Source organism: Uloborus diversus, chromosome 4 (assembly GCF_026930045.1).
Source record: "Uloborus diversus isolate 005 chromosome 4, Udiv.v.3.1, whole genome shotgun sequence".
Lineage (NCBI taxonomy): Eukaryota > Metazoa > Arthropoda > Arachnida > Araneae > Uloboridae > Uloborus > Uloborus diversus.
Genome location: NC_072734.1, coordinates 117,363,338 through 117,389,661, shown reverse-complemented (window position 1 = coordinate 117,389,661; position 26,324 = coordinate 117,363,338). Strand labels below are relative to the sequence as shown.

Sequence of the window (26,324 nt, the reverse complement as noted above, 5' to 3'; positions counted from 1 at the left end):
GACCATTATCATTGGTAACGTAAATCAGGGAAATTTGGTGAACTAAATCAGGGAAATCAGGGAAAAGTCAGGGAACTTTTTTTCACAGTTCCTGTCGCCACCCTGTGTTAATATTGGCAAGTAAAATTCTGGCACTTTCTTCTTGAAGCAAGTGATAATTTTGATTACAAACAATTTAGATGAAGCATATAAGCGAGCAAATTAAAAACAGAAATACCTTTTAATTTTGTATGTCGCTCCTCTTTCCTGAGCCCCTAATGATTTTTCGTCTTTTGTTAGAGTAATCCAAACATTACAAGCATCTGCAATTGAAAAGTTCCCTTCTCGAACTAAATCAAGGGCATTAGCATAGGATTTTATTTTTTTAAATGGGCAGTTCTCAAAAGGTGGGAGCAAACACAGACTTCAACTTTGAAGCTTCAACACCAAATAACTTTCATTTTAATTAACTCTAAAATTTTTGAGGAAAATTATAATGCTGTATAGAGACAAGAATTGACATAAATTATGGAAAAAAAGCTCTTCAAATGCCCTTAAAAAATATTTTCTTTGCTAAATGGCACAATTTTGGACATACCAAAACGTTAACTGAGCAAATGTACCATTAAAAAAAAAATTTTAAATTATTACCATACGTTTCAAAAAAAAATTAAAGGCATGAATCTTACACTGAATAATTTTTTGTTAATATTTTACACAAATAACAAAAGTAAAGACAGATTATTTACTTTGTAAACGATTTTAGAAAAAAGTAAGTTTGAAATTTGATGCATGTCTCAAATAATAGCATGTCCATGCTATTATTTGAGAACTAAGTATATGATGTTTTCATTTTAAAGGTATTTATCGATCATCAGAATCAGTTTTTAATTGTTTAAAAGTGTTTTCATAAACTTTTATGCAGTATCTTAGAAGAAAAATAATTTTTCTTAAACATACATGTGAGATGTCCAAATGGCGTTACGATCTTGACGCCGATAATTCTGTTCGTTTATTTATAATTTTTTTATAATCCACTGTCTTCTAACATCAATAAAAAAGATTATTATGATGTTATCTTTTTTAATCCATTGGTATTTTGCATAGTTAATACGTTACACATTGAACAATACATAAATTACAGTAGAAACATGGCTTGTTATGATCGAACGAAAGCCATTTTGCCTCGAAAATCGCCAAGCATACCTCCGTTGGCGACAACACAGTATACGATAAGCTAAAGGTTACCAGAGGGGGATTCCAGTTTGACAAATGTAGTTAATCATCAGCTGCACCATTTTTGGCGCCTTTATCACCTGCGCTAGCAATTTTTTTTCCCGCCGCTTTTATTATTTTAGAATTTTTTTCTCTTCTTTCTTTTAAACATAATTTAACGATCTCCAAATAGAAATACAAATTTCTTTTTTCAATAATTTTTTTTAGACATCGTTTTAATTCTTATGACATTACAAAAAATATTCATTATTAAAACTGATGTCACTTTTTACATTCTTTCTTAAAGCATATTTTGTTTATCTTTCCTTTAAAAATATATATGTCGTATTTGTCTCTATTTTTATTCTTTATTTGTCCCAATAAATCAAACTACAAGTTTGTATAAATATTTCCATGAAGCTTTTTTCTACCTTTCATCAACTTCTTCAAAATCATTCCAAAACTTTATATGTAAAGAGCAGTATGTATAGTCATTCAAGTACTTCATTAATATCCTCTTTATCATTAAATTGCAAAATTCAAAAAGTAGTAAATAAAATTTTCATTGGAAAAGTTAAAAATCAGGTTAACAGTTGTCAAAAATGGTGAAACTTACATTATGATGATGTCCAAAATCCGTTACCTACAGGACAACAATGTCCAAAATGTGTTACCTACAGACTGCTAATTTAATTTGCTAATTAACAATTTTTACAAATACCTGCTGTCTTTTCATGTTCATATATTGTGTTCTAGGTATGCATACTATAGAATAAAAGCAAAATTGATATCAAATTCGAAAATTTTTGAAATTGCTCAAAGTTAACTTTTTTGTTCCCACCTTTTGAGAACTGCCCAAATGATGAAATGAAGTTTGATATTTTAGTTTACTTAAATGAATATCATTTAGCAATCACTTAAGTAATTAAAGATGCTTTTTAGTTTTTGCCAGTTTCTGCCAGTTTTTACCAGTTATAACCAGTTTCTGCCACTGGCACGGCAAAAACTAGTTTCTGCCGGCAGAAAGCCAACCCTGTCTCCAGCCTCCCCTCATTTTTCAACTATGACATTAATATTTTTCACCTTAAAATTTTAAGTAAACTTCAGTCCTTTTTCCATGGGGGGGGGGGGGGGGGACTGGAAATTGTTTGGAAGCCCTGCTGATGATGTAATCATTCATTATTGATAACCATGAAGGAAATTTTTATTTCCCATCAACTAATTTAAGGTGTAGCTGTTTCTCTCTTCTTAATATAATATTACCCTCTAGCAAATAAAATTATGTGTCTTTGTCTGAAATTTCATATTGAGTTGATTTTGTATTGAGTGTGTTTTCATTTTCAGCCAAATAGCACCATGTACGCTTTAGTTGTTTTTATGGCTGCAGACTGTGCTCCTGAAACTGCTGCTACTTGTTATCCTCCTACTCCCAACACCCACAAGTTTTTATCGTGGCTTGATAAAGTGCAGTGAGTATTCAATTACTTAATTCTTGATTTATGTTTAGAAGATAATGATATAAAACTCATTCAAATGCTTCATTTGTAACCTTTTCACTATGGCAAGTGTTTGTGATTTTGAAATTCTGGTAACGGATGTTTTATTTTTATATATTATTAACAAAATGTTTGCAATCTTCTGTCAGAAATAAGGTTTTATTTTGTATTTGAGCTATCGGAAGCTCAGCTCTTGACTTTCTTTTCAATTTTATGTGAGTTTTTACCTATTACATCAAATTTAGACTACTTATGCATTAAATTAAAGCAAGTTCTTAAGATAACGGAGCTCTCTCCCTACTAGCAATAAAAATTAAACCTTACTCTGAAAGTAAAATCTATACAAATGCTGCTATCCTACAACAGAAAAAAAAAATCTTTCTTTTATTATTTGTTTTGTTGGGTTGATCCAGACTCGATTTGGGTTTGCTTTGCGGCCTCTTCACAAAATTCCATATTGTAAAAGCGGGTTCCTTCACTAAATTCCAAAAAGTGGCTCATTAACAAAAATTGGCATCTTGAAATAAAAGTAAGGGTCGACCCTCGCCATCTGGCGACCCAGTTTTAAAAAGTGGCAACCCCCCCTCAAAACCGGTTTATGTGATTCTATCGCTTGGACATTAACATTTCCCTTCTTATACTTCATATTGTGTAATTAAAAAGTTGCACAAGCATAATTTTGCCACGCTCATATCTATCAAATTGAAGTATAACCTGGCAATTCACAATAATTTCATTTTCAAAAAAAGAAAAAATAAATAAATAAAATAAATGAAGAAAGAAAGAAAATTTCCCCAAAAAATTACTTTTTCACAAAATGAGGACTTAAAAAATAAAACCTATCAAACCTGGATCAAACCCTGATATGCAATTAGCTCAAGGAGTTTTTTTTTTTTCAGAAATTATTCTAAAATCTTAAGAAAGAAGGGGTTAAACTATATGGTTAGCCTTTGGACAATCAAACCAAATTGATGCCCAGGTTCTAGTAAAATTTGATGCCTTTCTCCCCAAGAAATGTGTATATTTTCCAAGTTGTAGTTTTAAAAAAAATGGAAGAAAGACAGAAATTTTACCCTATTTTGGTACCCAGGCCCACGTACCTACAGAACCATGCCTTCATGCAGGCTCTGCTTGAAGCTGATGAGTGTTTTTGAGTTAAAAATGTTATAAGAAGTAGTTCTTTCCATGCAATAAATAAATATATGAATGCTGTAGGGAAAAGAAAAAGATAATCTGCGCAAACTCAAAGAAGTATTATTTTCAAATAAACACAGCTAGCAAATGAGCATCAGCAGTAATAATGCCAATTTATGTACAGTAATCAAAAAAGTTTATTTTACGAGCAAACTATTGATGTAGATTGAAATTATAGCCATGGAAAACAGATGAAATAATAAAAATTAAAGTGATAAATAAGTTGATAGCTGGGGGTTTGTTTATGATTGATGCATTATTCAACAGCTTCCTTCATTATTTGCTGGTTTGGCACATTTGGTTTTTGCTCCGTTGTCGTAATAAGGTGTGCTGTTGAATTTTTACTTTTCCTGCCTGCTTAATTTTAGTTCATTAAAATGAAGATGAAAGTACCAATATGTTTTAGTTTTGTCCTACTTATTTCCTAACCATCTAAAAATATATTTTGAAAGCCCTCTAGTAACACAAATCTTTCTTCTAATGTATATCATAAATTTGTTCTTTAGGGTTTTATAGTAGTTTCTCTGTCTTAGACTTTCGTGGAACTGAAAACTCCTGGAGCATGATCAAAAGATTAAAAAAAAAAAAAAAAAGGCTGAGGGGGGGGGGGGGGTAGTAATTACTAGGCATTATAGTCCACTCTGTTAGTATTTGTAGTTAATAGAAACACATAATGTAAAAAAAAAAGTTGAATTTACTTTTGTCTAGGTTTGTAGGTGGAGCCGGTGAATCTCATAGTCATATTGCTGAAGGTTTGAGTACAGTTTTACAAGTTTTTGATGATTTCCAAATTCTTAGAGAAAACAGGTATTGTTCTATTTATTATTTATTTTTTATTTTCAAATTGCTGGTATGATTTAACACTGTATGGCATGGAATGCAAAATGCTCATTAAAATGTTTTGAATCAATAGTAAAAAGAAGGAAAATTTTCTTTTAATATTGTTTCCAAATAAAAATTTCAATTTATGCTAGTTAGTCTTGAAAGTGTTTCTCTGTTTGATTTATGTCACTGAAATATCTTCAAATATTTCTTGCAAAACCTATTTTGAAGTTGTTTAATCTTAAAATATTTGGAATGTATAAATTTGATACTATTCTTAATTATTATTTTTTATTGTTGAATGAAGGTTCAAACTCAAATATAGGAGCTCTTATGATAATCAGGGTTTAACTATAACATTTTTCAAGTAGCCAAATAGGAAATTTTGCACTTTCTTTGGTCTGAAGTAATTGAAAGGTAAATGGGCAGTATTTTTAAGTCTCACATTTCTGAGATACAGTTGGCTCTCTGTTTAACAACGCTCTATTTAATGACTTTCTCTATTGAAAGACGACTTTTGCAGTCCCGGATGCTCCATTTTTTTTTTAGAAGCATTCTATTTGAGATTGCATTCTACTTAAGGACAATTTTTTGTGGTTCCTTGAAACTATTTAAATATAGAACCAACTGTAATTTTCTTGTTTTAAAATTTTGTTGCTGTACAAAATAAGGGGGAAGTTGTGTTTAAAACTACACGATGTGTAAAGTTTCAAGACCTATTTCCCTCTCATTTCATAATAAATTGAGTTATTGAATCATTAGAAGTTTAAGCAGTGTCAAAGAAAAGTAATGATACCCTAACTGGTTTATAATCATCTAATCCAGCGGTTCCCAACCGGTGGCTCATGAACCCCTGGGGTTTGCAAGAGATTTTTAGGGGGTTCAAGCAAAAAATATTGTAATGGTGTTGTTTTATTAACACACCTGTTTCTGATAAAGTTTCATGCTCAAGCGGTTTCAAGCAAATTTTGCTTTTTTTTTATTCATTTGTCTCTTGCACATTTGATACTCTTGGCTTGAAAATATTTGCATACTTGACATATTTTACATTTAAATAATTTAGTCGGTCATTGCAAAGTGCCGGTTTTAGCGCTTCCATTGACAATGATAGGTGATAGCCCTGAAGCCATTCTGAAAAAGCTCTACTTATGAATACAATGTCTTCAGATGAAAGAATTTGAAAGCGTTTGTTTCCTCAGAAGCTTTTGATTGGAAAGATTGATTAAACTTGATGAAAACATTGCATGGAACATATACGACCGTCTGAAATATTTTGATGTTTAGTTTCTGTACCATTTGAGTCTGACGAAGAGCTATCGCTCTTCTCTTGTGTTGAGTCAAAAATGCATAGAAGTGCAATAATGCTGTTCTTTGTTGCTATAATTTTCACACTACATAGACTACAATTTCCTTCTAGCTTTATTGTCGAAAAAAGGAAAGAATTGCTAGCAACCCAAAAATACCACAGGAAGTATGAAAAATTAATCACTATAGAAAATTTTCGTGGGTGAAAGTTTGGCAGTGTGACGTTGTTTACCCAGTAAAAAAAAAAAAAAACGCAGAAGCCCTATATGTAAATAAGGAATTTATGAACTTGTGTAGTAAATTTCTCTTGTAGTGAGTGAGCTTAACAATATTTGTTTTGTTAAAAATTACCTTTTGTTTAAAAATTAGAGTAAATGTGTGGATTGAACAGAGACGCTTCTATTTTTAATATTCAGAGTTTACTCCACACTTATAGCATAATTACAAGAAAATTCTTCAGCAATCAAACGATCAATGTAAGCAGTAAATCTTTATCAAACAGCTAGGCTTGTAGTCCTTTTCAAGAAGACTTAAACCTAGATCTTTCTCATGTTACTGTAAGAAAAAAAGTTCATTTAGTTAATCTGAGAGTTCCCTAAAAGGTATTTTAAAGATCATTCTTTAATTGACTTCTGATTTAGTGATAATAGAGATAAATGTACCTTTGAGTCAGAAAAATTTCAGCCGAATTTTGAGCCTCTTTGTTCCACAAAAATATCTCATTTTCATAATTTTTTCAAAGTTGATTGAAGTTCAACACAGAATAATCACTGTGTTTATTGTTTGGTAAATTTGTTTTGCATTCATTTTTTAGCGATCATTTTAGTTTGTAGCAATATTTAATTCTATATTAATATGTTGCAATTATGTTTTCATTCTTATGGAGCAGCATCAAACTAAAAAAAAGTCTCACCAATTTTACTTTCTATGTTAGTTGTGTGTGCTCGCATTTTTTCCTTTTTTTTTTGCTTCTTTCTTTTTACCTAGTACCCAAGGGATTCGCCAGCTTCTTTCAGAGTTTGTAAGGGGTTTGTAAGGGGGAAAAGGTTGGGAACCACTGATCTAATCTATTGAACTTATCTTAAAATAATTTCTTAGAAGTAATTTGTTTTCTAAGAAATCAAAAATAAATTTGTAAGTTGAGTTTGTAAGGAATATTTAAGAGGAAAAAATATTTTGTAAATTTTTGTTTGTTGCTATTGATTTCTGTAGAAAATTAAAATGCATTAAATACAAAGAAAATACAACATAATAATCTTAAACTAAAAAAGATAAATAATAATAATAATAATAATAATTTTTAAAAAAGAGGAGGGGGAAAGGGGAGAAAATGTATCAAAAAATTTCTTTGATGTTTTTTGATGATGTATGTCTTTGATGATCTATTTTAAGTTAAAAATCTAATTTATTTAAGTTACAATACAATTTGAAAGTTGAAATTTAAAGATTGAAACACATCTTGGCCTCATTTCTGTAGATTGTTTATTTTATATAGTTGAAGTGAAATCTTGATTTCAATGCTTTAATTTTTACTAATGGACATTCTTCAAAATTTTATTGTTCTTGATATTAGTAAAATGATATTGATTTAGCTCAATAGGGAAGTTGCAACCTATTAAATGTTCATATTTTTTGTATTGGATATTGTTAATTGACCCTCAAAACTAAAAAATTCACCATCGCCGAATTTTAAAACACCGTGGTTGATTTTTAATGAATTTTTAAAAATCCACGCGCAAAAGTGCGCTTTTCTGAAACGTCACGAGCCTACGTCACAGGGTGCGAATGGGCAGCCTTCCGCCGAAGATCCCTTGTTTTCGCTAGGAACATTTTGAGCGCACTGATATTTTTATTTTTTAGAAATTCAATAATCCTTTTGAACACACTATGGAGACCAGATTCATTAAAGCACAATCTAAATAATCTTCCTTGTGTAACATCAATGATTTTATTCGAATATTTCCGATAGGATGAGAGGTTTAATGTTCCAGAAACGGGAGGAGTTAAATGCGAGGAGATAAGCCTTTTACGTTTCGTCTTCGAAGTCGAATGCGTGACCTTCGGCTTCTCCCCTATCGGAAGAGGGCATGATGTCACTTCCTATGCCATTTGACGTCACAAAAGCTTGAACTTTAAAAATTAATTAAAAAAAAAACTACTTATCGTATCGCAAAATTTTTTTTCACCTATGATGTTCATACATGTTACTCTATCATATAAAAATAAAATTGAAAAATCGAAAACTTCCCTATTACAAATACATTATAATGTATGTATTACAAAGTTAATTTATTTATATTCATTTTCAGTATTAACACTCAGAAGCATTGCATATTAATTTGCAACTCTCCACCATATCCACTCCCTTCTTTGGAAAGTTTCACATACTGTGGGTTAACGATTGAAAATTTGGCTGCATTAATGGCAGAAGTATGTACGATATTATTTTTTGCTTTTATAATTTAATTAGTATTTTGAAAATTAATGTCTTTAAAATTTGTTACAAATTGTATGTTTAAAAAATGTTTAAGATTATGAAAACTACTGTAACTAATAAATGCTCCCCTAAATTTTGTGGTTAAACTGAGTAAATGATCCCTCCCTAGTTGAAATTATTAGTGTAGTAAGAGTTTATCTGTCTCTCACTCATGAAACTGCAATTGCTCCTGATAAATTTTATTTTTGCACTTCTTCAAAAAAGAAAAAGATTGCATAAAATTTTCAATTGCACTAAATCCTAGCTCTGCTTTTCTCACACCTTTTTCTTTTCAAATAGTAAATAAAGCAAACAACTGTTTGAAAAGGAAAGCTCTTGAGTTATTATTTTTTCCAATCCAGTCTAAGTCCAAATCAAAACTAAATTGGTTTTTCTTTAACTCTCCAACAGAAACCCTAAACTAAAACTGCATTATGGTTTATAAAGCTGAATTAAAATTTAAACTGGAGTTCTAGTTAACTATACGGCTGTGCTATGCGCAGTAATAAAAGTAGTTGTACCTGCACTTTTGAACAAAAATGAGTTATTGTAACTAAGTTGTTCTCTATCTAAGTTGTTTGTATTTTACTTGATAAATAAAATGTTTTAGAGTCATTTGATTGGGAACTATTTTTTTAAAAAAAGTCTGAAAAAAAAGGACATCTGATTCAAATATATGGATGAACCAAACTTTACAACGCAATTTCTCAGTTTGAGATCAACTGCAGATTCACTTTTGTGCTTAGCACGACAGTTTTACATTTGGTTCGCACAGTCAGCAGAAACATAGCTCTGTGATTAAAGTTATGCTTGTTTGTGTTATGAAGTAAGAAAAAAACATTCTTCAGTAAGAATATTGGTTTTGCTAAAGAATGTTCAGTGTGTAGAAGTTTTCTGTGTACAAGTATCATTAGCAAACCAAGGCCTCCATTTTTCTCATAACTTGCAGGAAATGCAATTTTTTAAAAGTCTTGATGGAAAATTCGTTGATGAACAAAGCTTTATCTTATGATCATTCGCCAAAACACACATATTCTGGTGCTTCGAGGAACTTCTTTTTAAATGCAAGCAGATGATACTGTTTCCATGAGCTCACATCTTTTTTCATTGAAAAGAAGGTAGGTTGATTGTAATCTCAAAAAACATGTCTGTAATATTTTCTGTTATGTTGCACTTTCAGTGCTTTTTTTTGACAATTTCTTCATGATTGAATCTGTTTATAGTATTCGATGTAATTTATATTTTTTTGTCTTGAATATATTATGTAAAATTAAAAATTTAAACTAGCAGTTATAAGTAAAGCTATTAAAAAATTTAAAAAACAAAATGCTTACATCCATTGGAGTTCTCATAGGGTATACTCCATATACGCTGTATACTCTCAAACATTTTTTAGACACATAATACCCTCAAGCTTCAAATATTTTCATATAATAAAATATTATGTATACGATCGCATACACATACTGTACATAATGGATAACTGGGAGTATACCATCAGAAAAATTGATGGGAACATCACTGCTTACATCAAGATGTACGGTTATCGATGCATCACGATGTAGTAATTCCTACATTGCACAGCCCTGATAGATATAAATATACTCTCACCTCTAACGGTTCCCCTAATTGATATTATTGAGATAATTTTGTTAAAAAAAAATGTCTTTTTTTTGCGCAGAAAATATTAAATGTTTTTTGAACTATATGCAAATTATATTATCATAAAACAACTTGCATTATCAAAATTACAGTACAGTAGAAGACCGTTATAACGCACACCTTGGGACCAGAACTTTTGCGTTATACATGTTTTTTGCGTTATACAGATCATTCACAAATTTTTAAACTAATATTCAGAATATATCTATATATTAGCACTTCAGAATGAGTTTTATCTGCCATGAATATCAAAACACCAATATTACAATCAGTTATTCACAAATAAATATGTTTCACAATCCAAAGAAAGTGCATTATCCTGCACTTCTGCTAGCTTCATGGTTTGCATAACAGCTGCATTTTTAAGAGCCATCTGGTATTTTTTGTTTACTATGAGTACTCATTTTCAATTTAAAAGCTTTGAATTAAGATGGAAAGAAGAAAAACTATCTCAAAATTTAATTTGCCTAAAAATTTTTATGTTTGCAAAGCAAAACAGAGGGATTTCTTAGACTTCAAAACCTATTGTTTACTTTTGAAAAGTTGTGCGGTTTATAGAGAATTGCGTTATATAGGTCGGCGTTATAACGGTCTTCTTTTGTATTTTAACATTCAAGGAAGGGGTGGGGGAGAAGAAAATAGCTTCAAATTTCAAATTTTATCACTTTTTGCTGAAAATTTCAATTGAAACTTCCCCCAAAAAGTTTTAAAAAAATCAACTTTTCAGTTTTTCCAGACCGGAGTGGAAATAAACACCTTCGGAAAAAAAAAGTTTTTTTCCGACTGTTTTTATCTCTAACCTAGTCAAAAACAATATTCTCCCAGAAATAGGGGTTGCGGTAGTTCTCTCCAGGAAAGTTTTCAAAACTAATTATAGAAACTATTTTATACAATCTTTGGCTTTTTGAGAGGGTAGATTCAGCTGCCTTTCCTCTTTGATTTTTTGAAGTGGGCCATTGTAGGTCAACCATCTTTGATATCATTAAGGTACATGATATTTCCCCCTAAAATTTTTGGACTTAGAAGTCCCAAAGTGAAATTTTAGAAGTTTTTGGTGATGTACGAGGAGAAGTTGAGTGGCCTTCTCTCATATAGTTTTCAAAATTAAAGTCTTAAAAATGCGACTTGTAACATTAATAAGAGTAATAAAAAGATTAGCTTTCAGGTACTATCCCCGTACTTTATTTTCACTCTCTCTGTACCTTTTAGCTCAAAGCCTTGGGATTGCCAGGTAACATGAGACCTATTTGTACCCATTCCTGTGAGGGATTAATGAAATTTAAGGAAGGCAATTTTAGATGATCCATGGATGATGTTATGGAAAGGGAATCTGGGCTCTCTCCCTCTAAAATAATTTAAAATTAAGTTCCTGAAATGCTTTTGAAGACTATTTTTGATGACATTAAGGGAAGAGATGATGATCAGAACTACACTTTGCACTAAAAAAGTACTACAATAAATAAATATTTGTTTATACATAAGTATATATCTGTTTATATAGGATTATTTTCATCTAACTATTTCTGATTCATTCTAGCGTCAAATCAACTTTAGTGTTTTGTCTCCTCGAAAAATCCCTGCTCTCTTTAAACTGTATGAAAAGGTAATATAAAATATTATTTTTTCTTTCAGTCTCTACATACAGTGGCTCCCAAAAGTGTTCATACACTTTGAAATTTTTTAGTAAAACCAAAATAACGCGAAACTGAATTCGAATATGAAGTCCAATATTTTTTCACATCATTCCTATGTCATTCTAAATACAACTCAGTAGTTTTTTCAAAATATTGACCGATCTTCTTTTTGAAATGGGTCAAAAAACGAAGAGACAGAGAAATAACACGATACAAAAATCATCGTACACTCAAATATTTTCAAATAAATTCATGATTAAAATTATCATATGCTGTTTATACTTGATATTTTTGCATCGTGTTGACCCTTAAAAGTCATTTGACTTTAATTCTTTGTTTATTTATTTCCTAATATTGTGTTTATTACTTTAAAATGGCTGGTATTCGTAAAAAACAACAAACACCATTCGAAATCTGATTTTTTTTCCTCACGGTAGCAGTAAATTGGTTTTAAAATGTCTCAGAATTAGATAATTTATACCATTCCATAATAAAATGCTAGATAAAATGCTTTAAAGAAAAGAATAGGATCGAAAACAAGGTAAGAAAAGATCAACTGGCAAAGTTAACAAAGCGTAAACAAAGATTAAAAGTTTAAAAAATATATGAAAAATAAACATTTGAGTGCTGTAAATGTTTTTGCAGAGTAAAATGAAAAATTTTACATTTAATTTTCACCTAAAATTGTTCACCAAGTTCTCTGATTAGCTGGATTAAATGGGACCTCTTCCCGCAGAAATTTTCTTGGTTTTGCGAAAAAAAAAGAAAGCTTACGCTTTTCGTCGCAAAATCAATGATAAATAAGCTCAAAATGTTTTGGAATTATGTCTTACTTACAGATAAAAATGAATTCAACATTTTTGGTTAAATTGTTGTATAATGGTAAGTAGAAGAAAAAATTTGGAACTTAATCTTAAGAACTTAGTTGGATCAGTTAATCAAGACGGTGGAAGTGTTATGGTGTGAGAGTGTATATCAGCATCAAGATTTGGTAGTTAAGAATTTTTTGATGAAATAATGAATCATGCCGTTTCTTTAAATATTTTAAAACCAAATTTTGAACTCCCAAGAATTTGGTTATTGGCAGCAACTTTTTTAAAAATCAAGATAACGATAAGAAGCACACGGTTTTCAATGTTTGCGTCTAGTGTCTTGAAAATTGTCCTAAAGTTTAGAAAATATCCCCCTCAATCTTCAGATTTGAACTTAATGCAACATATTTAGAGATATCTGGTGGCTATATTACGAAAATACGACTTTGAAACGAAAATAGAGCTAGAAACAGTAAGACTCAAAGTGTGGTTGAACACTACTCAGAAATTACGCAAAAGAAAGAATAAAGAATGAAATCTATTCCAAGACATTTAAAAGGTGTTGTTGATACTGCAATATATTCTACTAAATAATTACTTTATAAAAAGTTAGATTATTCAATAATATATAGACATTTTTTAAAGTGTACAAAGACTTTTGTGAGATAAAATTTCCGGCACTTTTTGGTTTTTTATTAAAAAAAAATAAGTTTTAGTATTTTTTAAAAACTTTTCATGTAGTTTTATTAAAAATTGATCATAGATCTTATAATTAAATACCTATTCCAACATATTAATTCTAACTAATGGATAGGGGTCAATTTTGCTGAAAGTGGTAGGTGTACGAACAGTTTTGGGAGCCACTGTATGTAGATACTTAAAAATTTTTGAATTTGTTTTACTTTGCTAAAATTAATGAAACCAAAAAAAAATTGTAATGTACAAGTGTCAAAGTTGTCCTATATTTCCAATATTTCTCATATTAGAAAAATAAAAACAAAACATCCTATATGTCTTATATTTTTGCAACTGTCTTATGTTTCTTTTATTCTCATACTTAGTTCTATGCATTAAAAAAAAAAAAAAAAAAAAAAAAAAAAAAAAAAAAAAAAAAATTAAAAACTTTTTGACATCTATTTTTTTTGTTTAAAGCACAGGTTACTCAGTAATTTGTGGTTTAAAGTTAGTGTGCATTCAGTTTCCAATAGTAAACACCGCTATCTAAATCAGTGATTTTCAACCGGTGGTCCGGAGAACCAGAATCAGTTCAAACAAAAATTTGACCAGTTTTCAGAGATTTTTTTGTCCATGTTGAAATGTTTTCTTTACTCACAGAGAACTGCATAACAATAAAATTAATATCTTGTATGGCATCTTATACATGAATTTTGATTAATTTGCATTCTTTTCTGATTTTTTCAGCAATTGTTTATGCACCTTATTCTCAGCATCTAAATATTTTTTGTAACAGTTCTTTAACACCAAGTAAAGTTTTTTTTATATATTTTAAAATTCATTTATTATTATTATTATACTTTGTAAAAAGGGTATAAAACACTCAGGCATTCGCAATTATTTTTACAAGTATTTAACGGTGTTCTAGACCATTTTGTTTCTGAAGAAAGGAAAAAAAATCTCACTGGTATGCAAAAAAATATCCTTATTTTTTAAATAGGATACAATTGCAAGGGTTTTTTTTATTTTTAAAAATTATTTTCAAAAGATCTTTCCGGTCCGGGGTTAAAAAAGGGTGAGAAACTCGGATCTTGATCATGCAATTGCCATCATTGCTCAATAGTCATCAGCCACTGTAATATCACTCCTGGTAATAGGTGTAGTTTTGATCTTAATGGTTTTCATGGCTGCACTTAAAAGCCTTTGTTTTTTAGTTATATTTCTCATTTGGCAACAGCTGTTATTTTGTTTGAGTTGTTTTCTGGATTTTGCTGTTTCACAACTGCCAAGTATTTGAATATTTTTTTTTCTTTCAAGCGTGGGTTAATTAGTAATTTGTGGTTTAAAGTTAGTGTGCAATCAGTTTCAATAGTCATTACCGCTGTCTAAATTGGTGATTTCCGATAGTTATTGTTATATAAATTGTATTTCAACCATCCAAATATTAATTGAAAAAAATCACAATTATTTTTCTAAAAAATAAACCCGTATTTTTTTAAATTGACATCAAATTCAGTTGATTAAACAAATTGACTTGTTAAGATTTTCATTAATGTGAATTTTTGCTACTAATCTTTGCTTTATATAAATAAAACACAAACTCCAAAGGTGTACGTCCGGGGTAAACTCCGAAACTACCTGATCGATTTTGTTTAAACATTTACTATAGTTTATGTTGGTTAGTGCTAGGAAGGTTTATAGACTGTTTTGAAGAAATTTAATTAATAGATGTTTTTTTTAGTAAAAAGTTCAATTTTAAACCTGGGAATGGCTCTTGTTACAGGAAATAATTATCTTATGGTCTTGATTTTAGTTTCTTTAGAAAGAGCAGAACATTTTGACTCAATGCTAGATAAGCTTAGATCCTCCATGTTTGTTAATGGTAACGGAGGCACATTAAATATGTCATGGTCAGAAAGTCTTCCAAGTTCCCATTCCAAATCAATATCTCTGGGCTTTGAAGAGTACTGTGCAACAAAATGATCTGATGTGGGAAAATAACAAAACTCTTATAATTATTCAAACTATTCATTGAAACCAGTTAAAAGAAAAAATAAATAGACAAAGTAGATGAAAACTTAAGTAAATCAAAAGAGAACACTGTTGAATGAAACGTATCCCCTCTTGCTACATAAATGTTACTAAGAGTAAAACATTAGTTCCCTGTAAATGTGGAAAAAAATATGTATGTAAACTGCAGGAAAAAAAAATGAGTAGAAGAATCAAATGTGAATTGTATTTTCTGATATAGCTCTGTTTGCATTGCAAATATGTGCAAATGTTGATGTGTATGAGATGAAGTGATTTTAAGTGTGGAACATTTTATTTCCACAGGCTGGTGGAGATTTACAATATGCTCTTGCTAAGAACTATGCAAAGGACCGTCGGCATCTTGTTCTCTTAAAAGGATTCCAACTACAAGGTAATGTTTCTCTAATATTGCTGTGAATATTTTCAATTGTTATTTGTAGTGTGTCGTTTGAGACAATACTGAAGTACTTTATATTACAGAACGTCCCATGAGTCCACCGACTATGGACAATAAAGCATCAGCTCCTCCAAATGCATCTGTGTGTAGCCCTCCTGCTACTGGGCAGAAAAGACCAGCAACCAATTCTCCTCCACACAATCGAGAAGCTCCTTCTTTTAAACAGCCAACCCCACAAAGTACTTACTTAGTCAAACTGTCAATATTTATTTTTTTTTAGTTTACAAATTACAAAAAGTGTGCAATTTAAACTAAATAAAAATCTTGTAAAAGCAGTATATTTAAAGAAATTCAGTGTGATAATGCATGAATTCAATGAAAGTTGCAAACATGTTGAGAAGTAAAGTGTTCCACTAGTGCAAAAGAGGGAAAAAAAAAAAAAAATAATAATAAAATAAAACTGCATAGCTTATACCTGCCACCTCATCTGGATTTTGACCATTTCTACCAATCTCCCAATATTTATAAAAATTCTTCAATTTTTCATTAATCTGAGAAAAAAATCCCTTTTTTTTAGGGAACTTCAGATAATGAAATCCCTATACAATTATCACAAAGATAGTCCATCATTTTATTTACGTTCCAATGTTCATTCTCCCCCCCCCCCCCCAAAAAAAAACAGATTTTTTTTTTGTATCGATTTTAACTTTTATTCTTGAATTTAATGTTTTAGTTGATTATTTTATGTACAACCTAAGGCAGGGGTTACCATAATTTTTAAATATGCAGCACCTTTTGGAATTTTTCATGGCACCCCCGATCGATCTGTTATTTTATATTCGTACGTATATTTATTGATACTGTGGATACTTTGCAGCACTCCTCACCTTTCCCTGCAACACTCACTTTGACCCCTGACCTAAGGAACTTGTATTTGCTTCATTGAGCATAAAAAAAATCTCTTTTTTTTTTCTTAAACTACAATTAGTGATTGCAATACCGGTATACCGAATACCGGTATTTCAAGCAATTTTCAATTTCGTAATACTGGTATTTGCTCAGGTAAAATACCGGTATTAGTTGAAAACAATAAATAGTTTCAATTAAAGAATTTTCCAAATAATTTATTAAATATCTACTAACATTTTAAATCTATATTTCTTTTTTTCATGATACAGAACCAAAATCAATCTATTGGTGTGAAAATTTACTTTCAAAAGCATGAACAAATAGAATAAATTAACCATAACAAAAGTAGCGGAAAGGTCCAACATGATATTGTCATTACCAAATGGTGATATGAATCTCATTTTTGTGCCCTTTTGTGCACTAGGTTTTTATTTTTCAATTTCCCTGATCACTCACTTTCCTTTTTGTGAAAGTTTATTTTCAAATGTAATTTTGAATGTATTTGTCCTATGAACAATTTATTCCAACCATGAATTGCAGTAACACTTAATGATTCTTTTTTAATTATTTGTCTTAACTCTACTAATTTTCACAAAAACCTTTTCTTGTTCGCATAACAAATGGTAATTTGTTGTCACCAGCATTGGTTTGTTATCCTGTCTCGCTATTTGGCTTTAAATCTTTGTAAGATAATATTGAGAAATTATATAGTGCCTTCTAAATTTGCATCAAGTTAAACATAATGATTTAAAACTTATTTTCCGATATTTACATAATTGTAATTATAAGGAATTTTGATAAAAAAGTGAAAAAGAATAAGATAAACTAATAAGATCAATTTTAGTCTAGTTTATCTTAAACTTCAAACCAAAGGGCCAAGGGCGCCCATATAGGCAGGCAAGAGGGGGGGTGGGGGGCTCAAGCCCCCCCTATAATCTGGAACTTCCTTGCCTTTAGTATTTTTTTTTTTTTTGCAAAAGTGTAAAAGCATTTCTTCTTCAGCTATTAATGAGTAATTTATTAAGAAATGTCAAACTTTAATAACTCTAATCAGTACTGAAATCAGTTTCTATGGGGAAAATATTTTGCTAAATCATTGGGAAAATATCTGCCCCCCCCCCCCTTAAAATTTTGCAAGGATTTATCCAAACATAGTATGCAAGAGATCGAATTGTTTGAAGATAAAGGACTTCTAGCAGTGGCGGCAATTCAGGGGAGGGAGGGGGGGGGGGACTGCCCCCTCACTTTTTTTCTTCATCACAGATTGCCTCAACCTTAAGATTTCAGTTTCAAAACATTCTGGGTGAGATTACCAAACATTAACATCTCCAAATATTGTTTGAAATTTCAGTTTTAAAACTTTAATTTTGAAAATGTTCTGGGAGAAAATCCCCGAGCGCACTGCCTCTTTCCTTTAAATTCAAAGATGACCTAAATTTGTGTTATAAAGACTCCAGTTGATGGAAAAAAATCAGGAAGAGAATTCCCTTAGATAGCGTGAAACTGTGATTTTAAGATTCCAATTTAGAAAAAAAAAAAAAAATCTGGAGATCTTTTACTACCCAAAAGAAGTTCAAGATTGAGTGCTTAGGATTTTATCTGTTCAAAAAACAAAAACATACTGGGAGGACCTCCAAGTCCTTTCATTCCTCCTTAAATCAAGATAAGAAAAGTCTGAAATAACATTTAAAAAGACGTTTAAAAAATGTTTTAAACTTTGCAAACGTTTCCGGCGAGAACCCCCAATCCCTTGCTCTAAGTTTGCTAAGATTTTTTTCTGGGAAGAGTCTTCCTTACCCTTACATGACCAAAGACAGTCCAAACTTTTTCGTTTGTATTATTATTAATTAGACTTTATTTAAAAAAAACATTACGGGGACAACCAAAACATTTGCGTGAGAGTCCTCTTCCCCCCCCCCTAGCCACTCAAGATAGCCAAAAATAGTCTTCAACTTCCTAAAAATTTTTTGCCCCCGCACTTATAAGCCCTCACTAACTGCCCCTGGCGTCTAGACTAATGGAGGAGGTGTATCGGGCATTGTTAACAGCAGCACTGACCTGCGTGAATTCAGAGCAGTGTTTTCAACTGTAGGAACAAAGCAGTATGTTTTCAAGCATTTTTTTGAGAAATTTCTAACACCGGTATTACGTTTTAAAAATACTGAGTACTGGTATTGAATTTTTGGTCCGGTACTGCAATCACTAGCTACAATGAACAATCTGACCAGTATATTGTCACCCCCCTCCCCATAAACACACACACACTTTCAAAGCAAAAATCATCAACTCTCTATACTAAGTCAACCTCCTTTTTTAAGATGGTAAATTTTGAATGTTTTGGCAAATTTGTTAGAAACAAACATTTTGAAAATGACCGAAATATCTTTACTAATAATAAAGCTGAAAGTCTCTCTGTCCGGAGGATGTCTGGATGTCTGGATCTTTGTGACGCGCATAGCACCTAGACCGTTAGGCCGATTTTCATGAAATTTGGCACAAAGTTAGTTTGTAGCATGGGGATGTGCACGTCGAAGCGATTTTTCGAAAATTCGATGTGGTTCTTTTTCTATTCCAATTTTAAGAACAGAAAAATCATAAGATGGACGAGTAAATTACGAAATCATAACGTGGAACCGTAACATGGGCATAAGCCAATTGGCGAGATACGAAATTATCATAACATGGAACCATGATATAAGTACAAGCCAATTGGTGAGAAAATTCACCATACATTATTTGTAAATATACTGACGAACCAAAAGACCTTTTAATTTTTCTGTTCAGTGCAAAGTCGTGCGGGTACCACTAGTACTGTAATAAACTTGTTTAAAGTTAGAAATGTACAATTTTTATAGTTGTATGTGACTGGTTTAATGGTTTTCATACATAGTTAATTTTGTGATCGTGATTTTTCTGAATGGCTAAATTTTGCGGTTACGTTTTTTTGTTAATTGTTACTGTAAACTCTTGATTATCGGTGGTCAGATTATTCGCGTGTATTTTCACAATTTTCTCTTTTTAGTAAATAAAAGTAAGGTTTCAAAGAATTTCTGGAGGGAAGTCTGTGGCAGACATGTGTCCAGGACGACCCATAGCACCTACAGCCTTGAAATTTTGTACAAACTGACTTCGAGCCCCGGGGGTGTGCTCCTGGGGTTTTATTTTTTAAAATTTGAATTAGTTTTTTTGTAATTGATTTTTTAAGCTCATATTTTGCGTAAATTGCCTATTAAAGGGGTGAAACATTACTTGCAAATATTAATATTATATATCGTTGGAAAGGGTAGAATTTTCCGCGTTCTACTCATTTTGTTTCAATGCGCTAACTTAAATACGGCGGGAGTTATTTGCGTTGTTTGCTTGAATTTTTTTAGGCTTAGCTAAAATTTAGGCGCTACTTTCTTCATTAAATCTATCAGTAAAAAGCAAAGGAATTGTCCCATAGTTTTCTTTTTGACACCACTAGAAATAGCGGCTTTTTTACTTCAGATCCAATTCAACCAATGGTCGAAAAACTGAGCTTCTATCTCCAAAGGGGAAAAAAGTTACAAGCCGTTTAAAAGTAAAGTTTGAATAATTTCATATCTATTAAAATCATTCCATGTTTTATTTGGCGTTGCCGTAGTTACGTCTTTTTGATTTGCATGGTTTCTTCTTTCTTATTCACAAACTTTAAGAGTTTTGATTTTAATGGAAAATCTTAGGCTGAACTCAATTCAAGCCCCGAGATAAAAAGCAAAATATATTACTTGAGACCAGGAGTATGAAAGCGACTTTTCAAACGTACACAACTGCAGTTTTGCAATGCTCAGGAGCCTCCTAGCCCTTATCACTCTGCAAGCAGGTATGAATTATTTTGAAAACCGGGGAAGGGGTGCTTTTTGATCCAAAGGGAGCTAGCTCATAATGCATTTTAATCTGTTTCTTTCTAATTGACGATTTAAATCTTTGAATCAAATAAGATTGCTAAGCAATCTTCGGGGGTTGGTGAGCGTTAGCGGCCAGGGGGCAGAGCCCCCAGGTTTTTAAAAATGTTTATTGGTCATTAAATGTTTTTTAAACTTATGTTTGTGTTCGTTTTTAGCTCTTACATATGAAATTTTTTACATTGAGTGTTAGTAGATGCATTGTAGCAAGCTATAATTTTCATATTTTTTTCGCTATTGTATACAGTAGTATCGTTTTTTACCTATTATTCGGATTATCCGCGGCTTTCTTTTCTCCGCTGTCTGTGCAACCCTATTCCTCGGGTAATTGGGAGTTTAATGTATTTTTATTCAGAATTAACTTTGTTTTTCTTTTTAATTTATAAAGTATTTGCCCTAATGAGTTTTTTTATTTTAACAAAAAGAAAACTCGGTTTTATACTTTTAAGAAGAGGAATAAATAAATAAGTATACATGCATATTTATAAATACATGACTAATCTTTTTGTATAAATGTTTCAGCTAATTATAATAGTTTAGAATGGAATTCATCTGAGGCACAGAACAATACATTGCCAAATCCCAACCAAGTTCAGCCTCCAGTGTCTGGGCAGTCAACATTGCAAAATTATGGCCAAGGGTCTATGGCAGGCCAGCCAAACCAGCCCTTTGCCTCAACGACCTGGGATACCAACACCTCCTGCCTCTCATCTTAATTCATTAAACCAGGTAAAATTATATAATTATTATCTTATGCTAAAAGCTCTTTTGTTTTTCATCTGGTATTCATACTTCTTTGTAAATGTGCTTTGCAATGTAACGTCAAAAAATATGTAAAAGTAAACTTACATATATTTTTTATGTAGTAAAGACTTGGGTTTTTTTCTACTAATTTTTACAAGCAGTGATATTTGCTTATTTCAAGTTTTTAAACTACAGTTTGTTTCATTACTTTAACCTCTTATTTCATTTTGAAAGTAAACGTTTTCTCTTATTTAATTGCTTTAACTGTAAACCACAACATGCCTGAGGTATTTTTAAAAACTTTTTTAAATAACTAGGGGGCTCTGCCCTTGCTGGCTGACGCTTACCAACCCTGAAAGATTGCTTCGCAATCTGGTTTGATTCACTATGGTTTACATCGTCTATTAGAAAGAATCAGATTAAAAAACACGAGTTCCATTTCGAACGAAATGAAAATCTCCCTCTTCCTCTCATAGAAAATAGAATTTAAATAAAGAGCTCATAATTTTAAAACAATCCCGCTCTCATCCAAAGACAAAAAGAACTTTATAGAAATATTCATAACCAAGATATTAAAAGTTAAAAAAAAAAAAAAAAAGGCTTTGAACAGAACCTCTTTTTTGGGCTCCACTAACTTTTACCAACTTGCACTGCTATAGTTACTAAGGGGCTCCTAAGCATTGCAAAACAGCAGTTTTGTACATTTGAAAAATCGCTTTTAAATTCGTGGTTTCTAGTAATATATACATTCAATTCATGATAACTCAAATATTACTATAACTTGAATTTTTTTTCAAGTCCCGATCCCTTTGTCTTTAATTCCATGCTAATTATTCTCAATATCTCGAGTTTAACTTCCTTTAACTCCAAATTTTTTAAAAGATGACTAAAAATTTATTTCAGAAGAATGAAAAAAAAAAAAAAAGATAGAAACAAGTGACTATAGGAAAAAAATTCATTCACCTTCACTTGCAATTCCTGTACATTACACCTCTAAAACAAGGAGAACACCTGTTGAGCCAATATGCGATAAAGGAGTTACACATGCCAAAATGAGTATAGTTTGTTTTCGTTTGTTGTGCTGTGCTGTTTATACTTAGATATGTTGCTGGGCTACAAATCTGCTTTTAAGCTGTCAAGTTGACATTTCAACTGATTATACCTTTATTCAAAAGCTGACCAAAAATTTTAGATGCGTTAATCTTCATGGCTTTAGTTTGCATTCCCCTTCATGCTTTAGTTCGATCATTTGCTGGTAAGTTCCCGAAAGAGAGAGAGAAAGTTTTCTTTACTATTAAAGATATCTAAGCAAAAAGCTAAAAACCTTTGATTTAGAAAGTAAAGTAAATCTTATGACATTGAAAGGAATCCAACAATCAAAAAGAAAGATTCTTCAAAAGTGGTACAAATCCATGAATCCGAATTCGAAAGGAATGAAGATGTGCACCTTTCCCGAAGTAGAATCAACTATATTTAAGTGGTTCCAGTAGTATCGAAATCAAGACCATGCCATTCTTTTAAGCGGGTCTTTGCTGCGTGAAAAAGTAAACAAATTTAGCTATATTACTAACATAGAAAATTTCCACAGCAGTGCTGGATGGCTGGAGAAGTTCAAGACCAGACACAACTTCGTCTTCAGACCTCTTCGTGTAGAAACTACATATTGTGCTTAAAAACTTTTAAGTTCTGTAATTTTGTCTGTTATATGTACACATTAATTAAAGTATTCGAAAACCGAAACTAGCGGTAAGTCAAACTTCCGATAAGTCGAAGTTTTTCATCGGTCCCTTTAGATTCAAGTTATTGCGAATTGTATATTTCTCTTTAGTTCTGGGCTTAAATTGAGTAGAACCTTGGACTGTTCACTCAGTTCCATGCCAATTAACTCAAAAATAATCAGAAATAGCATCAATAGCTCTTGCATCTTCAACCATGAGTTTTCTTTTATTTGGCATTTGTTGTCCTTATTATGATAAGGATTTGTAGGGTTTGCTGAACCTATGTCTGGATTGTTGTCTTTTATCTACTGGCAGTTTTAACTGAATTGCTCCTCATTCAGTAGGGACAATATTTTTGTGTTAACTGTTATATACAGTGGAGTGCAAAAATCCCACAATGTCTGAAATCTATGTCGATTTTTCCCAATGTCCTCCGCTCCTCTTTTTTTTCAAAGGTTTTTTTTTTTCGTGTTACAAATAAACTTTCCATACTTATTTCTTTCCGACAATAATCGGAATCACGATTATTTGCCCAAACAATTGTTTTTAACACTCGCTGATAATATGTTCTGCCTTTATGCCATTATATGCATGCCTAGCCATGCAATCAAATAAAAATATATTTATTCTAAAAATATTTTTGATTTTGTTCAGTATGCTATATATTGTGTACTATTGAAGGAATAAAAAAAAAAGATCGCAAACCAGAAGCAGATGCTAAAAGATTGCTGCCGAATTACAGCAAAATGCTGATATCTTGTGGGACACGTGGTATCAAAGAAAAAAAAAAGAGCCAAAAATACTAATAATTCAGAATGTGGAAGTCAAATGCGAATGATTTAACTTGTAAACAAATGCCCTAACTTGAAAATAAAATTCCACTTTTTTCAAAATGGCATTGTTTATTGGTTTTTGTTCCCTCATGGTGGTGGTTACTCAAAGAACAAATATTTCTTTTGGATTCATAAATTTCTTAAATAACAGCTTAAGGAATTAGTTTTATCATATTTTTATTGATTTTACAATATTCAATTGTCTTATGAAGTGATTCATGAATATTATAAAATTTTTATAGTTTCCTTTTTTCAATTTTAAGATACCGCTTACAGTTAGTTTCTTTATGTCCCGAAATACGCAAAATCCTAAAATATGCACAATGGCTTCTCCCAAGTTGTGCAGATTTTTGACCCTCGACTGTATATGCTTGTATGCTCTTGTTATATAAAAATATATGTAGATTTTATATTTTTCTTTAATTTTGTCCTAGCCTAATCCACCTAATGTTACAATAACAAATAAAGGTCCTCCTACCCAACATACTGATGGTATAAGACCTACAAGAGGCCATTCTCCTGTTCCTCCATGTAAGTTTTTTTGTGTTACAGCTTTTGAGTACTTATATGTATATTTTAGTAAATTTATTGGTAATATGGTTAATTTCAATAAAAGATTAAAATCATAACCAGAACTAAATTTCATTTTCTGGTGACTGGTGTTGAAATTGAGCCCCATAAAAAGCTTTAAAATAGTGAGACATGAGAGGAAATGAACTATGAGACAAATGCAGGGGGGGGGGGGGGGGGAGAAAGAAAAACCATCTTATCCAGGGTTTCAAAATCTAACAAAGACATTAAATTGCTTTGGAAAAGCAAATTTGACTCTTAACAAAATTTATGCTTTTATAAATATACTTCGTTCATTAAAAAAAGTTGCAGGTGATCTCTCTGCACGACATACTCGCGTACATTCGAACTGTTTCATTATATCAGTAGTATTCTTTAAAGTAAAAGAAACTAAAATTATCTGAAAGTAAGAAAATATGTGTATGAAAAATTATTCAAGGAATATTTTATTTGGGGGGAAATAGAATGTTCAGATAAGCACAATTAAGCTGCTTCATCGTCTGTGGGTGGGAGGAGAATACCCTAAAAGGAGATTCACAGGTTTCGGAACATGTCACAAGTCAGCAAGTAAACAAAGGAAAGCATTTCTTGATATAGTATAAAGCAAATATTGAAGTAAATGCAGAACTAATGTTCATTACAGCAATTCAGAATACGATTTGAAAAAAGACAAAATTTCATTAATTCAAAAAGAATTAGCATAGTTACAGCCAATTTACTGTTAACTGGTTTCAAAATAGTTTTTTTAAACTGAAAACTGGCCTAAGTTGTCGAAATGGACCTTTTTTCACCCCAAAACTAGCTGATAATGGGCATTTTTAGAAGTAATTTTGGTGACAGAAAGCATGAGAAGTATTTTGGCAGGTGCGTGGGACAGGATATGGAAAGTCTGAACATTTTGTTAGTAGCCCAAACAAGTTTGGATACTTTGGGAAATTTCAAATGACCTGCAACGGTTGAAGAAAAATGATGAATAAAGCATAAAGTAAAAAAGATTCGAAATTAATAATATTGAACTGCATTTGAGAAAAAGGAAATTTGAGATTGATTGAGAATTAAAAATTTGAAGATGAATGTAATTTTTAAGAAAAATGTGATTTTATCACAAGTGCATCAATACAATGTTCCAAACTGCTTACCGTTCAAAGGAATGGTCGTTCATTTTTTAAGTGAACGAACAGATTCGTTCATTTTAAGGATTTGTTCTTTTTGACCCGTCCTTTCATGAACGACACATCCCTACTTGGAAAGCATCCCTCGCGTAAGTCAAGACTCAACTGAATTTATGTACAGACCTAAACAGCAAAATTTCAAAAATATCCTACAGTAAAAAAACCTTTTAACTAGCAATAAGAGAGAAAAAATTAATTTTTCATCACTATTCATTGTTTTACTTTTACATATCTTGCTGTAAAGCAGTTGTATTGTGTTTTCTTTTAAATGTCAATTGAAATGTCACGAAATGATGATAAAAGGATATGTTGGTTTTTTTGAATGCAGATAAAAGAGCATTTCATCTTCTGCTTTTCCTGTATGCAGTGACACAATAACAATTTTCTCTTGGGAGAAATGTGTTTAGGTTTATAATAATTCCTGTGTGAGTATATATTAACAGACTGATTGTCAACATGGCTTAAGTCCTGTGGTTTTGGGGAGTGAGGAGGAGAGAGGCGACCCTTTTTGCATCCCTGGCAGTGTGCACGCACCCATTGTTGTGTTAGCTTGATCCTAATGAGCTTTTAAATCTTAATTTGCTGCATCATTTGCTTGCTTTTGTTGTAAAATACTTTGACCATTCAGTATTGTTCAATCTTTATTGATATGTTTGTTTTTTTAAATCCACTACTGTGTAGTGATATTTCGGATATCCGTGGGAAAATAAAGATCTGTATCCGTATCCGCTACTTTTTTGACGGATCTTAACGG

At 31.4% G+C, this 26,324-nt stretch overlaps 1 protein-coding gene across 1 annotated transcript in view; it reads left to right on the top strand.

Annotated features, from left to right (window-relative positions):
- LOC129220053 (mediator of RNA polymerase II transcription subunit 25-like) overlaps positions 1-26,324 on the top strand; it is a 61,892-nt gene that overhangs the window by 3,037 nt on the left and 32,531 nt on the right. The window contains 9 exon segments of the mRNA XM_054854393.1: positions 2,539-2,663; positions 4,593-4,691; positions 8,321-8,441; positions 11,687-11,752; positions 15,605-15,692; positions 15,782-15,937; positions 21,056-21,198; positions 21,200-21,262; positions 24,263-24,359. Of these exon segments, the coding sequence (XP_054710368.1) occupies positions 2,539-2,663; positions 4,593-4,691; positions 8,321-8,441; positions 11,687-11,752; positions 15,605-15,692; positions 15,782-15,937; positions 21,056-21,198; positions 21,200-21,262; positions 24,263-24,359 (958 nt within the window).